Below are 15218 nucleotides of genomic sequence, written 5' to 3' on the forward strand. Positions count from 1 at the left end.
TTGGAGGTTTATTGAACTTCTTGGATCTGTGCGTTTGTAGTTTTCTTCAAATTTGGAAAATGTCTGCTATTATTTTTTCAAAAATTTTTTTGGTCTCTCCTTTTTTCAGGGATTCCAGTTACATTAGTATTAATATTAGGCTGCCTGAAGTTGTCCTAGAGTTCACAGATACTCTTTTCATTTTTAAAAATTCTTTCTTCTCCATTTTATTTTGAATAGTTTCTATTGTTACCTATTCAAGTTTACTAATGTGTTTTTCTACAATGTCTAATCTGCCATTAATCACATCCAGTGCATGTTTCATGTCACAGTGAAATTTTCATCTCTGAAAGTTTTTTTTTTTTTTTTTTTTTTTTTACATCTTCCATGTCTCTACTAAACTTTAAACTTTTTGTATGTATGGAACACAATAATAACTGTTGAAGAGTCCTTATCTGATAATTCTAACATCCGTGTTGCTTTTGGATAGGTTTTGATGAACACATTTAAGTTACTTGGAAAAATTTAATCCTTTCACATCTTGCTTTTAATATTTGTTTGCTGAAACCAGAGCAGTGTGTAGGCTGGAGATAACTATTGAAGCAAGACCCTTCTGAGTACTCTACCCAGTAATCAGTGTATTAAACAGGCACTCTCCTCTACGTGAGCTCTAAGTACTGTTTCCACTAATCCTGTCGGATGAGATGGTTCTTTCCCTGCCCCAGGTAGTGTCCTCACATGCATATGCTAATCAGTACTCTGCTGAATACTCAAGGGAGACAACTGCAGATCTCCAGAATTTTCTTTCTGTGCTGCTGTGTCCTCTCCAGTACCTTTCCCACAAACTCTAGTCTTTTGGGTCTCACTGGCCTCTCATATCGGTCTCCTAAATCCAGAATTCTGCCAGGCTCTGACTGCACTGACCCACTCTGCACAATAGCCTAAAAATTCTCACAAAGCAGTAAGCTGGAGTAATCTTTGTTTCTTGTTTCTTAGAGATCACTGTTGTTTATTGCCTTCTGTCTAGTTTCTTATAAGCTGTTGTTTCATATATTTTGTTCTTTTTTCCTTTTTGATTGCTTTAGGTAGAAGGGTAAATCCAATCCTTATTACTCCGTGTCGGCTGGAAACAGAAGTCAGAAATTGACTCTTCATTCCTAGGCAATATTATACTTTCTCCTTTTTAACCCTTTAGAGGGGTCCATAAAGAAATTTGTAGTATAGAAACCTAGTTCTGTCATCCATTTTCGGTTAAAAAAAAGAAAAAAAATCAATGTGCATGTAAAAACACTGTAGACTCTTGATTAAAGCATTCATAGATGATATTAGTGACAAAAATAAATCAAAAGAACAGATAGTTTAAGCCAGTGTTTCTATGGCTTACTATGTTTTGGAAAAATACAGAGACTTGCACATATTTCATGAAAAACAGGTATGAGGTTAAATGACTTTAGGTAATGATGATTTGAATAAGGCTAAACAAATTTTTTTCTTTCTCAGAGGCTTTAATGTGGTCACATGCACTGTCAATTCCCAAAAGAGGTATACAGTATGCAGTGTATCCCAAGCTTACTTAATTCAGAGCATCTCACAGGACTTGGTTAAGAAAGAGCCACACTTCAGGAAACAGTGTTGCTGGATGACAGCACAAGCCTAATCAAATCAGGTTTTTCCTATATATTTTATTTTCATATCCCTGTTTGGAGAAGGTAATTATGCCTTTTATTTAAAATATCACCTTTAAAAATATGAGACAATCTAAATTGTTAGTAAATTTTGAATTAAGGAAAAATGAATATCGTTCAGATTTTCAGAACTAATTAAGCTATAGTATTACATAGAGCTAGCAGAGTTGACCCCACCTTCTGAAAACAACCAGTTACTAAACTCTGTGGGGTAAATGCAACCAACTGTGAGTCTTTTCTTTGGTGCAAAGTGACTGAAAATTTAGTCTTGAATTCTCGTACATAATAATCATACTACTTTGGACAAATCAAATCCCATCTCAAAAGCTCAATTTCTTTAACTATAAAGTATTATAAAATATAAAGCTGAACTACATAGCCTCTATAAATTTTTTAGCTGTAAGTATGCTACTTTCCAACTTATTACATTTAATATTTATTAAACAAAAGTGAAGGTATTCTTTTAAATATAGCTTATTCAAAATCATCAAATATGATTATTTTTGTTTGCACAGGTCCTCCTTTATACTTATAACCTAAAATATTTAAAACTTTAAATGTGAGATTCATTTTAATAAAAAGCAGATTTTTATGTTACTCTACTGTCTGAAGTCTAATTATATTTTAAACATATCTATGTCTGTGGAGTGGGGGGAGGAGGCTAATGGATCACAGCATAATAAACTTGGAATACCTGAAAGCAAAGGATTATCACTGAGCCAGAAGCAAAGCAGATAAACATGCTGTGTCCTTCTAATTGCTACTTATTCTCAAAAGCGAAGTTTAGCTTTAATATCATGAGAGAACAGTATTCCAGTGGACAAGTAGAAAGATGTAACAATAATGACATCTAACAAATGTTCTTTAAGAAATTTTAATTATTTACCTGTAATGGACCCAAGATAGAGCTGGTTGTATACATAAAAAAGAGACGAAGATAACTTAGAACATTTGCAAATGCAAAAAGCCCTTCTGCCACCATTGTAGGATGGAATGCATCCCAATCCTTCCGATCAGCAAAATCATGAAACTAAGGTTAGGAAGAAAAAGCCAAAGGTAAATAAGCTCTCTCAATTTAGGAAAATAAAAGCAAGTATTCTGACTGTTGAAAGAAAGCCATTTTAATTTTGTCTTCTTATAGGGGGATCTCCACTTATATTTTATAGGGTTCTTCTTTTTAAATAGAAATAATATTTTAATAAAATAAAAGATTATTATGTATGTGAGGCATTATCACTCTACATGAAGAGGTTTTTCCATAAACTCTTAAATTTTAGAAAATTAAATAATTTTTAAATGATCATTAAACTTTTTATCAATGAAATGTTGGCTAGTTTTCTTAAATTCCACAACACAAACGTTAAGTACATGTGCTGTCAATTAATTCCCTATCATATTACATTAACCTACTCCTTTGACTTGGAATTAGAGGTTTTTCCCCCCTTTTAAATACAAAATAAAAAAGAGGGCATTATTGTACCTAGACACAGTGGTCAAATGTCCCCATTGCCTGGGATAGTTTAAGATGCTGTACCAGTTGTCCTGGCATAATTATTAATAGTGCCCCCTTTCACTCTCAAAATGTCCTGATTTGGATAATAAATTATATGGGTACTCCACTTATGGAACTAAAGAGATCAATCTGAAAAAGCAATGTCTCTCAATCCCATTATCGAACAATTTATCTATATATGACCAATTTTTATTTTCTTAGTAATTTCACACTCTAGACACTGAACATACCTAACATATTCCATAGTACTAATCGATTAAATAGAATTTTTAATAAAGTAAAATGATGTAAAATAATGAGTTTGCCTTTTCAATAATCTATAAATTAATAAAAAACAGAGAATATTGTATATTTTAATTCCTTGAATGTGACATCCCAGAAAAATTCTAAACTCAGGGTTTAAACAAAGTTAGTTAACATAAAATTTATTACCCTTTCTAGGCTTGGGGGAGCTTAAATTTTGATGAAAGTAAAATTATAAGTTATCTATAAGGGTAGATTTTTGTCAAATTCTAAATAAAATATATAGTTATTAGAAAAATAACATTTACATCACTTTTAAAGCTGATAATAATTATTTGAAATGTGTAAAATATTACATAATGGAATGGAATGGAAACTCTTTTTCCGGCAGATATAAAGATATCTAAAACTAACCATTTTAAGTTACTTTGTTCTCATTTTAAGTATATACAGGTTAATAAGCTAAAAGAACCTAGGGTCAGATATAAGGAATTGGCATGTAGTAGAAAGAATATGCCTAGACAGAGCAGGATTTAAATCCAGTCTTGGTTTCTTACTGTGTGGTTTGGACAAGTTGTTTAATATTTTTAGGCTTCATTTTTCTTATTTGCAAAATGGGAATAAGGAAATAAGGACTTCAGTCTCAAAGAATCCCAGGGTAGATAAAAAGAGATAAAGTATACCAAATGTCAACTATGGTCCCTGTTATATAATACATAACCATCATGTAAAGGTAAGTAACACCCTGTAAACTACTGGTAAAATAGGAAAGTATGTGCACACAGATAGGCTTAGAATGAAAACACACCGGGGGCGGAGCAAGATGGCCGAATAGGAACAACTCCAGTCTCCAACTCCCAGCGCGAGCGACACAGAAGACCGGTGATTTCTGCATTTTCAACTGAGGTACTGGGGTCATCTCACTAGGGAGTGCCGGACAATCGGTGCTGGTCAGCTGCTGCAGCCTGACCAGCGAGAGCTGAAGCAGGGCGAGGCATCGCCTCACCTGGAAGCGCAAGGGGGAAGGGGATCCGTTTTCCTAGCCAGGGGAACTGAGACACACAACACCTGGAAAATCGGGTAACTCCCACCCCAATACTGCGCTGTAAGCATACAGGCATTCCAGGAGAATATATCCCACACCTGGCCGGGAGGGTCCCACGCCCACGAAGCCTCCCTCACTGCTAACACAGCAGTCTGCCGCGATCTATCCGCAAGGCAGCAGCGAGGCTGGGGGAGGGGCGCCCGCCATTGCTGAGTCTTAAGTAGGTAAACAAAGCCGCTGGGAAGCTCGAACTGGGTGGAGCTCACAGCAGCTCAAGGAAGCCTGCCTGTCTCTGTAGTCTCCACCTCTGGGGACAGCGCACAGCTGAAGACCAACAGGGGAAGTAGCGGGAGCCGGTGCAGACGCGAACGACTCTGTCTGACAGCTTTGGGGAGAGCCGCGGATCTCCCAACGCGGAGGTTGAGATCTGAGAACGGACAGACTGCCTGCTCAGGTGTGTCCCTGACCCTGAGTAGCCTAGCTGGGAGAAATCCCCCACTAGGGGCAGTCTGACACCCCACACCTCACAGGGTGGAGTACACCCCTGAGAGGACACTTCCAAAGGAAGAATCAGACAGGTACACTCGCTGTTCAGCAATATTCTATCTTCGGCAACCTCTGCTGCTGATACCCAGGCAAACAGGGTCTGGAGTGGACCTCAAGCAATCTCCAACAGACCAACAGAGAGTCCTTCTGACTGTCAGAAGGAAAACTATCAAACAGGAAGGACACCTATACCAAAACCCCATCAGTTCGTCACCACCATCAAAGACCAGAGACAGATAAAACCACAAAGATGGGGAAGAAGCAGGGCAGAAAAGCTGGAAATTCAAAAAATAAGAGCGCATCTCCCCCTGCAAAGGAGCGCAGCCCATCACCAGCAACGGATCAAAGCTGGTCAGAGAATGACTTGGACGAGAGGAGAGAAGAAGGCTTCAGTCCATCAAACTTATCAGAGCTAAAGGAGGAATTACGTACCCAGCGCAAAGAAACTAAAAATCTTGAAAAAAGAGTGGAAGAATTGACAGCTAGACTCATTAATGCAGAGAAGATCATAAACGAAATGACAGAGATGAAAACCATGACACGAGAAATACGTGACAAATGCACAAGCTTCAGTAACCGACTCGATCAACTGGAAGAAAGAGTATCAGCGATTGAAGATCAAATGAATGAAATGAAGCGAGAAGAGAAACCAAAAGAAAAAAGAAGAAAAAGAAATGAGCAAAGCCTGCAAGAAGTATGGGATTACGTAAAAAGACCAAATCTACGTCTGATTGGGGTGCCTGAAAGTGAGGGGGAAAATGGAACCAAGTTGGAAAACACTCTTCAGGATATCATCCAGGAGAACTTCCCCAACATAGTAGGGCAGGCCAACATTCAAATTCAGGAAATACAGAGAACGCCACAAAGATACTCCTCCAGAAGAGCAACTCCAAGACACATAATTGCCAGATTCACCAAAGTTGAAATGAAGGAAAAAATCTTAAGGGCAGCCAGAGAGAAAGGTCGGGTCACCCACAAAGGGAAGCCCATCAGACTAACAGCAGATCTCTCGGCAGAAACTCTACAAGCCAGAAGAGAGTGGGGGCCAATATTCAACGTTCTTAAAGAAAAGAATTTTCAACCCAGAATTTCATATCCAGCCAAACTAAGTTTCATAAGTGAAGGAGAAATAAAATCCTTTACAGATAAGCAAATGCTTAGAGATTTTGTCACCACCAGGCCTGCCTTACAAGAGACCCTGAAGGAAGCCCTAAACATGGAAAGGAACAACCGGTACCAGCCATCGCAAAAACTTGGCAAAATGTAAAGACCATCGAGGCTAGGAAGAAACTGCATCAACTAACGAGCAAAATAACCAGATAATATCATAATGGCAGGATCAAGTTCACACATAACAATATTAACCTTAAATGTTAATGGACTAAATGCGCCAATTAAAAGACACAGACTGGCAAACTGGATAAAGAGTCAAGACCCATCAGTCTGCTGTATTCAGGAGACCCATCTCACATGCAGAGACATACATAGGCTCAAAATAAAGGGATGGAGGAAGATCTACCAAGCAAATGGAGAACAAAAAAAAGCAGGGGTTGCAATCCTAGTCTCTGATAAAACAGACTTTAAACCATCAAAGATCAAAAGAGACAAAGAAGGCCATTACATAATGGTAAAGGGATCAATTCAACAGGAAGAGCTAACTCTCCTAAATATATATGCACCCAATACAGGAGCACCCAGATTCATAAAGCAAGTCCTTAGAGACTTACAAAGAGACTTAGACTCCCATACAATAATAATGGGGGACTTCAACACTCCGCTGTCAACATTAGACAGATCAACGAGACAGAAAGTTAACAAGGATATCCAGGAATTGAACTCATCTCTGCACCAAGCGGACCTAATAGACATCTATAGAACTCTCCACCCCAAATCAACAGAATATACATTCTTCTCAGCACCACATCACACTTATTCCAAAATTGACCACATAATTGGAAGTAAAGCACTCCTCAGCAAATGTAAAAGAACAGAAATTATAACAAACTGTCTCTCAGACCACAGTGCAATCAAACTAGAACTCAGGACTAAGAAACTCAATCAAAACCGCTCAACTACATGGAAACTGAACAACCTGCTCCTGAATGACTACTGGGTACATAACGAAATGAAAGCGGAAATAAAGATGTTCTTTGAAACCAATGAGAACAAAGATACAACATACCAGAATCTCTGGGACACATTTAAAGCAGTGTGTAGAGGGAAATTTATAGCACTAAATGCCCACAAGAGAAAGCAGGAAAGATCTAAAATTGACACTCTAACATCACAATTAAAAGAACTAGAGAGGCAAGAGCAATCACATTCAAAAGCTAGCAGAAGGCAAGAAATAACTAAGATCAGAGCAGAACTGAAGGAGATAGAGACACAAAAAACCCTCCAAAAAATCAATGAATCCAGGAGTTGGTTTTTTGAAAAGATCAACAAAATTGACAGACCGCTAGCAAGGCTAATAAAGAAAAAAAGAGAGAGGAATCAAATAGATGCAATAAAAAATGATAAAGGGGATATCACCACTGACCCCACAGAAATACAAACTACCATCAGAGAATACTATAAATGCCTCTACGCAAATCAACTAGAAAATCTAGAAGAAATGGATAATTTCCTGGACACTTACACTCTCCCAAGGCTAAACCAGGAAGAAGTTGAATCCCTGAATAGACCAATAGCAGGCTCTGAAATTGAGGCAACAATTAATAGCCTACCCACCAAAAAAAGTCCAGGACCAGATGGATTCACAGCTGAATTCTACCAGAGGTACAAGGAGGAGCTGGTACCATTCCTTCTGAAACTATTCCAATCAATAGAAAAAGAGGGAATCCTCCCTAACTCATTTTATGAGGCCAACATCATCCTGATACCAAAGCCTGGCAGAGACACAACAAAAAAAGAGAATTTTAGACCAATATCCCTGATGAACATTGATGCAAAAATCCTCAATAAAATACTGGCAAACCGGATTCAGCAGCACATCAAAAAGCTTATCCACCATGATCAAGTGGGCTTCATCCCTGGGATGCAAGGCTGGTTCAACATTCGCAAATCAATAAACGTAATCCAGCATATAAACAGAACCAAAGACAAGAACCACATGATTGTCTCAATAGATGCAGAAAAGGCTTTTGACAAAATTCAACAGCCCTTCATGCTAAAAACGCTCAATAAATTCGGTATTGATGGAACGTACCTCAAAATAATAAGAGCTATTTATGACAAACCCACAGCTAATATCATACTGAATGGGCAAAAACTGGAAAAATTCCCTTTGAAAACTGGCACAAGACAGGGATGCCCTCTCTCACCACTCCTATTCAACATAGTGTTGGAAGTTCTGGCTAGGGCAATCAGGCAAGAGAAAGAAATCAAGGGTATCCAGTTAGGAAAAGAAGAAGTCAAATTGTCCCTGTTTGCAGATGACATGATTGTATATTTAGAAAACCCCATCGTCTCAGCCCAAAATCTCCTTAAGCTGATAAGCAACTTCAGCAAAGTCTCAGGATACAAAATTAATGTGCAAAAATCACAAGCATTCTTATACACCAGCAACAGACAAGCAGAGAGCCAAATCAGGAATGAACTTCCATTCACAATTGCTTCAAAGAGAATAAAATACCTAGGAATCCAGCTTACAAGGGATGTAAAGGACCTCTTCAAGGAGAACTACAAACCACTGCTCAGTGAAATCAAAGAGGACACAAACAAATGGAAGAACATACCATGCTCATGGATAGGAAGAATCAATATCGTGAAAATGGCCATACTCCCCAAGGTTATTTATAGATTCAATGCCATCCCCATCAAGCTACCAATGACTTTCTTCACAGAATTGGAAAAAACTGCTTTAAAGTTCATATGGAACCAAAAAAGAGCCCGCATTGCCAAGACAATCCTAAGTCAAAAGGACAAAGCTGGAGGCGTCACGCTACCTGACTTCAAACTATACTACAAGGCTACAGTAACCAAAACAGCATGGTACTGGTACCAAAACAGAGATATAGACCAATGGAACAGAACAGAGTCCTCAGAAATAATACCGCACATCTACAGCCATCTGATCTTTGACAAACCTGAGAGAAACAAGAAATGGGGAAAGGATTCCCTATTTAATAAATGGTGCTGGGAAAATTGGCTAGCCATAAGTAGAAAGCTGAAACTGGATCCTTTCCTTACCCCTTATACGAAGATTAATTCAAGATGGATTAGAGACTTAAATGTTAGACCTAATACCATAAAAACCCTAGAAGAAAATCTAGGTAGTACCATTCAGGACATAGGCATTGGCAAGGACTTCATGTCTAAAACACCAAAAGCAACGGCAGCAAAAGCCATAATTGACAAATGGGATCTAATTAAACTAAAGAGCTTTTGCACAGCAAAAGAAACTACCATCAGAGTGAACAGGCAACCTACAGAATGGGAGAAAATTTTTGCAACCTACTCATCTGACAAAGGGCTAATATCCAGAATATACAAAGAACTCAAACAAATATACGAGAAAAAAACAAACAACCCCATCAAAAAGTGGGCAAAGGATATGAACAGACATTTCTCAAAAGAAGATATTCATACAGCCAACAGACACATGAAAAAATGCTCATCATCACTGGCCATCAGAGAAATGCAAATCAAAACCACAATGAGATACCATCTCACACCAGTTAGAATGGCAATCATTAAGAAGTCAGGAAACAACAGGTGTTGGAGAGGATGTGGAGAAATAGGAACACTTTTACACTGTTGGTGGGATTGTAAACTAGTTCAACCATTATGGAAAAGAGTATGGCAATTCCTCAAGGATCTAGAACTAGATGTACCATATGACCCAGCCATCCCACTACTGGGTATATACCCAAAGGATTATAAATTAGTCTACTACAAAGACACATGTACACGTATGTTTATTGCGGCACTATTCACAATAGCAAAGACTTGGAATCAACCCAAATGTCCATCTGTGACAGACTGGATTAAGAAAATGTGGCACATATACACCATGGAATACTATGCAGCCATAAAAAAGGATGAGTTTGCGTCCTTTGTAGGGACATGGATGCAGCTGGAAACCATCATTCTTAGCAAACTATCACAAGAAGAGAAAACCAAACACCGCATGTTCTCACTCATAGGTGGGAACTGAACAATGAGATCACTTGGACTCGGGAAGGGGAACATCACACACTGGGGTCTATCATGGGGAGGGGGGAGGGGGGAGGAGGGAGGGATTGCATTGGGGAGTTATACATGATATAAATGATGAATTGATGGGTGCTGACGAGTTGATGGGTGCAGCACACCAACATGGCATAAGTATACATATGTAACAAACCTGCACGTTATGCACATGTACCCTAGAACTTAAAGTATAATAAAAAAAAAAAAAAAATAAAAAAAAAAAAAAAAAAAAAAAAAAAAGAATGAAAACACACCAGACACTGATCTGGCTCAATGTAACTCTGAGTTACATAGCTAAATATCTTAGTTATTTCCAAAATAAACTTAATTTGTGCCTTCAATTGACATAGTAAATAGTCACCTTGTTGTGAGCAACCACTTTGAGGGCAAAGGTTGCCAAATAAAGAGAATTCATAACAAAACTGAGTTGATTACGAGATTCTTCTAAAAAGTCTTCCAACCCTTCATACCAGAGCCTTTTAATGTCTGACCAAATCATCCCTAAGAAAAGGAAGAAAAAAATCAGATAACACTTTCTTAATTCAGTAATAAACTAAATAATACTTTAAGACTCAAAATATTAAATAAATAATCCTTGGGCCACCTATAGCCTTATTCAAAAGAAAAGTAACAAAAACGAAAACATTTTAGTGAAAAGTTCTTAAAATCTGAAAGAAAATAACCTTAACTTTCATATGACTTGAAGAAAATAACCTTAAGTTATTTTGAAGAAAACCTTAAGTCATCTTTGGATGTGGAACAAACATAAGAAAACAAATAAATTGATGCCAAACACACATGGGCACACACACAAGGATACATACATACACGGAGACACACACGGATACACACACACGGACACATACACACACATGGATGTGCATGCACAAACATACACACACCCCCGCCCAAGGGGCTCAGTCCCTGATCCTTTTCTTTTCTCTACCTATACTTACTACTTTAATGATCTCACCCAATCTAATGGCTTTAAATATCATCTATATGGCAAAGGCTCTCAAGTTTATATATTTAAGTTCAAATCTTTTACTTCTACAAATTTAAGTAAACCTAGTACCAGGTTTCAGCCTATTTTGTTCTGTGAGTGCAAATGTCAAAAAAAAAAGAACAAAACCACTGCTGCTGATTGTGCATAGTGGGCATTGCACCCTCCCTTAAATCCCATTTTACTCAGAATCAAAACCAGTCTTTACAATGGCCTGCAAGGCTCCATATTACCTATCCTCTCTGACCTCATCTCCTACTAATCTTTCCTTGTGCTATTCTAGTCACGCTGGCCTCCTTGCTTCCTTGCTGTTCTTTGAACATGTGACTCCTGCCTTTAGGGCCTTTATACTGGCTGCTCCTTCTGGCTGGACCCTCCTCACCCAGAGATCCATTTGCCTAACTACCTCACTTTTTCATGTCTTTGCTCATCACCCTCCCTGACTACCCTATTTAAAATTGCAAACTCTTTGCAACTTTAAAATTGTCCCCCACTCCCAATTTTCCTAACTCTGCTTTTACCTTTCTTTTGTAGTACTTACCTCTTTTCTAACACTGAATATAATTTACTTATTAGGTATATTATTAATTGACTATCTTTCCCCCACTTTGGGTAAGCTCTTCAAGGGTAAGAATCTTTGTTTTATTTACCAATGTTTCCAAATGTCCTGAAAAGTACCTGATACAAACAAGGTGCTAAAAATATTGCTAAATGAATAAATATACAAAAATAAAAACCAAAGCAAACAAACAGAAACACTTTCCCTTTTTTGGCCAGAAGCTCCTGTATAACTATATATTTTTAGGAGTACCAGACTTCAGTAACATAATTCAGGATCATTTTATGGTACATTCCTTCATTAAGTCATTTTCAGGAAGAATATAGAGTAACAAAAGAATAGAGTGCTGTAGCATCACACATGGGTGGAGATCAAATTAGTCCAATCAGAATCATTCTCTGGCTTATCAGTAGGCAAAATAATTCCCCTGGGAAACACAAGAAACATCCTTGAAGATCTCTGTTCAAAACATCGTAATTATGCAGTACCCATATTTTATACAGAAAACATTTAAACATTTGCAGATCTGACTGAAAAACATTTTTAACAATTCCACCTCAGTATGTTTTTACTCAAAATGAATAGATGAAAACTGTCTAAAAATGTTAAATGAAATAGTCTAGCAGGTAACATTTTATTAACTCAAATACTGTTTTATTTGGGGAAGGAGTAGGGATGAAAGCTTTCTGATATTTCTCATGTTCAATCTTCACCTACTACTCAGAGCTGTGGAGCAGAAACATATTAAACAAATCCTCTAGGACCATACTTTCTTGAAGACTCAAAATTATTGTCTAATCCTAGATCCTGATGTGTGCAAATCCTTATTTATGAAACATCTTCAAACAAAAACCCTTATATTTAAACTTTAAATACACTCCTGTTAATATTAAACATCAAACTAAGAAAGATGCTTACAGAAATGTATTTCTGTGAAATGCAATATTTCACCTAAAAGAAACTCTTAACAAAAACTTACAACATGAATTGGAGAAAACTTGATCAAAAAAGACAGACATGAAAGTACAGTGAAGATCAGTTGGTTAGTTTCCCAGCTCCTCTGCAATACCCCCACAAAAATGAAGCTAATATACTTGATGTATTCCATGTTTCCAAGCTGGATCAAAAAGAACAAAGTAAGTTTAAACTAATCCGAACAATGCAAACACTACATAACCAACATTCTATATTTTAGGGTCTTTTTTTTTTTTTTTTTTAGAATTAATGTTAATAACAACATTAGAAAGCAGCAATCCCAGTCATCTTGGGATTTCTCAAGGGTTTGATCTTAGGTCCTCTCTTTTTCTCAATTTATTCTTTCTCCTTCTGTCTCACCTATGCCTATAGTTTCATATACCACCTATTTTCAGATATTCATACCTTTCTAACTCAAGCTCCAGACCAACTGCGTGCTTGCCATCCCTTTCAAATATCTCAAAGGCTTTTCAAACTCAACATATCCCAAACTGTACTCAGGATCTACCCCCCAACACACAAATCCCCAAACCTACTACTTTTCCAAAAGACCAATATTGCTTAATAATCTCCTTGTCCTTCACCTCTCATATACTATGTATTTCCATGTCCTACTGGCCTTACATTATAAATATCTCTCAAGTCTGTTCCCCTCTCTCTTTATCACAATCACCCTAAGTCCAAGGTACCATCAGCTCTCAACTGGATTAGTGCAACAGCATCGATATTGGTCTCCATCTACTCCTGCCACAGCACTATCCTCCCAGCCCATCCTCCACACTGTAGACGGAATGATCTTTTCGAAAGGCAAAACTGATCATGTCAGTCACCTACTTCAGGTAGGCAATAGTTTCCCCTTGTTCTTAGCATAAAGTCAAAATTACTTAACCTGACCCACAAGGCCATGCATGGTCTGGTACATTATGTTTCTACAGCGTTATCTTGAATCAAGCTCTTCTGATTCTCCCTGCTCCAGTAATGTTAACCTTTACTCAGATCCTTCTTTGTACCATTCTCTCTTGCCACTGGGCTTCTGAATGTGCTTTTATCTCATCCTAGAGTAGCTTCCTCTCCCAGTTCCCTCAGTTGACATCTATTTATGTTTTAGATCTTAGCTCATTATTACTTCCTCAAAGTGTTTTTCCCAACCTCCCTGACTAGGGCAAATGCCCCTATAATATGCTTGCTCTCCTAACACTATGACCTTTAATCAATAGCACTTAATCTATTTTTGATTTTTCATTTATCTGTATGATTTTCAAGTCAAGTTTTTGATGGTTTTATTTGGCTTTTATTAGATCATAAGCTCCATGAGTGTAGGGGCCATATCTGCTTTTGCCTGTGCTTAGACAAAGTAGGTACATGACATTAAAAAAATACATTTTTCTAATAGCCATTCTATTATGTTTAATAGCAAAAATTAAGTAAAAGGATACCACTAATATTCTGTGCATTCCTCAACAAATTATTCTCTTTTTACGTACCTTCCTTTTTATAACCTAACCCTACTTTTTTTCTGAAAAGCTAATGAAAGCAAACAAAACAAATATACAAAAATTGGTCATGATGAATTAAAAAGTCACTGTGTTCATTGTTTGAAATAATAAGTTGAACTAAGCAATGACTTTAGGCAAGCAAGCAAAATACTCCTCCATGCTCACTTAGAGCAGGTTTGGATCTATATACTGAAAAAAAGCCCAGAGTGACCTAATTACATAAAAGGCTTAAGAAGACTTCCTTGGCAAGGCTTATTGAGATCAAACTGTTTCAAAGCAGAAGCCGTGCTGAGGAAAGTAAAATAATTCTAGGAATTTTACTGGCTTAATGCACATGCATTCTTCTAGTGAGGCAGAATATGGTTAGAAAATTAGTCATATTATGTGTGTAAGGGGGTACATGTTTATATACATGTAATATCATTGAAAACAGCATCATCATTCTTAAAAGGGAAGAACCATAGTTTTACCATTATTATGAAAATCGGGGACAGTAGTAATATTTATGCTATTCAAAGAGTGGTACGACTTAGTTCGGTGAATTTTTACTCATTGCTCAGACATACAAACTTTAATTTGATTCTTATACAGACTTGAGTAAGCTGAATACAACAAAACACAGAAAATATTCTTTCTTACTACTACTTAAGCAATAGGTTCTAGAGATAAATGTTATAAAATTTCATCTGTTTAAGACTAAGGAATATATAACAATCAAATAGTTTAAATGAATATAGGGAAAGTGCTTCTTAGCAATTCTCTTCAAACTAATGTGTAAAATACTTCCAGGAATTTTTTAACTACTCAAATAGCAATACAAACATATTTCACATTGAAAAGAGTCCCACAATCCAATATAAAACCATATATGATAAAGTTTAAATTATTTCCTAAATTAAAATATTACATTTTAGATAAGAGCAAAACTACAGAAAATAAAAATATTAACAAGAAGGAATTATTTAATTCTCTTTAACCTAG

The 15218-nt window shown here is 37.0% G+C and overlaps 1 protein-coding gene across 1 annotated transcript in view; it reads right to left on the bottom strand.

The window, feature by feature from the left end:
* The window catches only part of LOC115899634 (short transient receptor potential channel 1-like), an 82679-nt gene that overhangs the window by 17013 nt on the left and 50448 nt on the right, over positions 1-15218 (bottom strand). Inside the window, exons 7-8 of the mRNA XM_030937656.1 lie at positions 10566-10705; positions 2551-2694 (exon numbers count right to left, since the gene is read on the bottom strand). Coding sequence (XP_030793516.1) covers positions 2551-2694; positions 10566-10705 — 284 coding nt within the window. The remainder of the gene's footprint in view (positions 1-2550; positions 2695-10565; positions 10706-15218) is intronic.

This window comes from Rhinopithecus roxellana, chromosome 1, assembly GCF_007565055.1.
Source record: "Rhinopithecus roxellana isolate Shanxi Qingling chromosome 1, ASM756505v1, whole genome shotgun sequence".
Lineage (NCBI taxonomy): Eukaryota > Metazoa > Chordata > Mammalia > Primates > Cercopithecidae > Rhinopithecus > Rhinopithecus roxellana.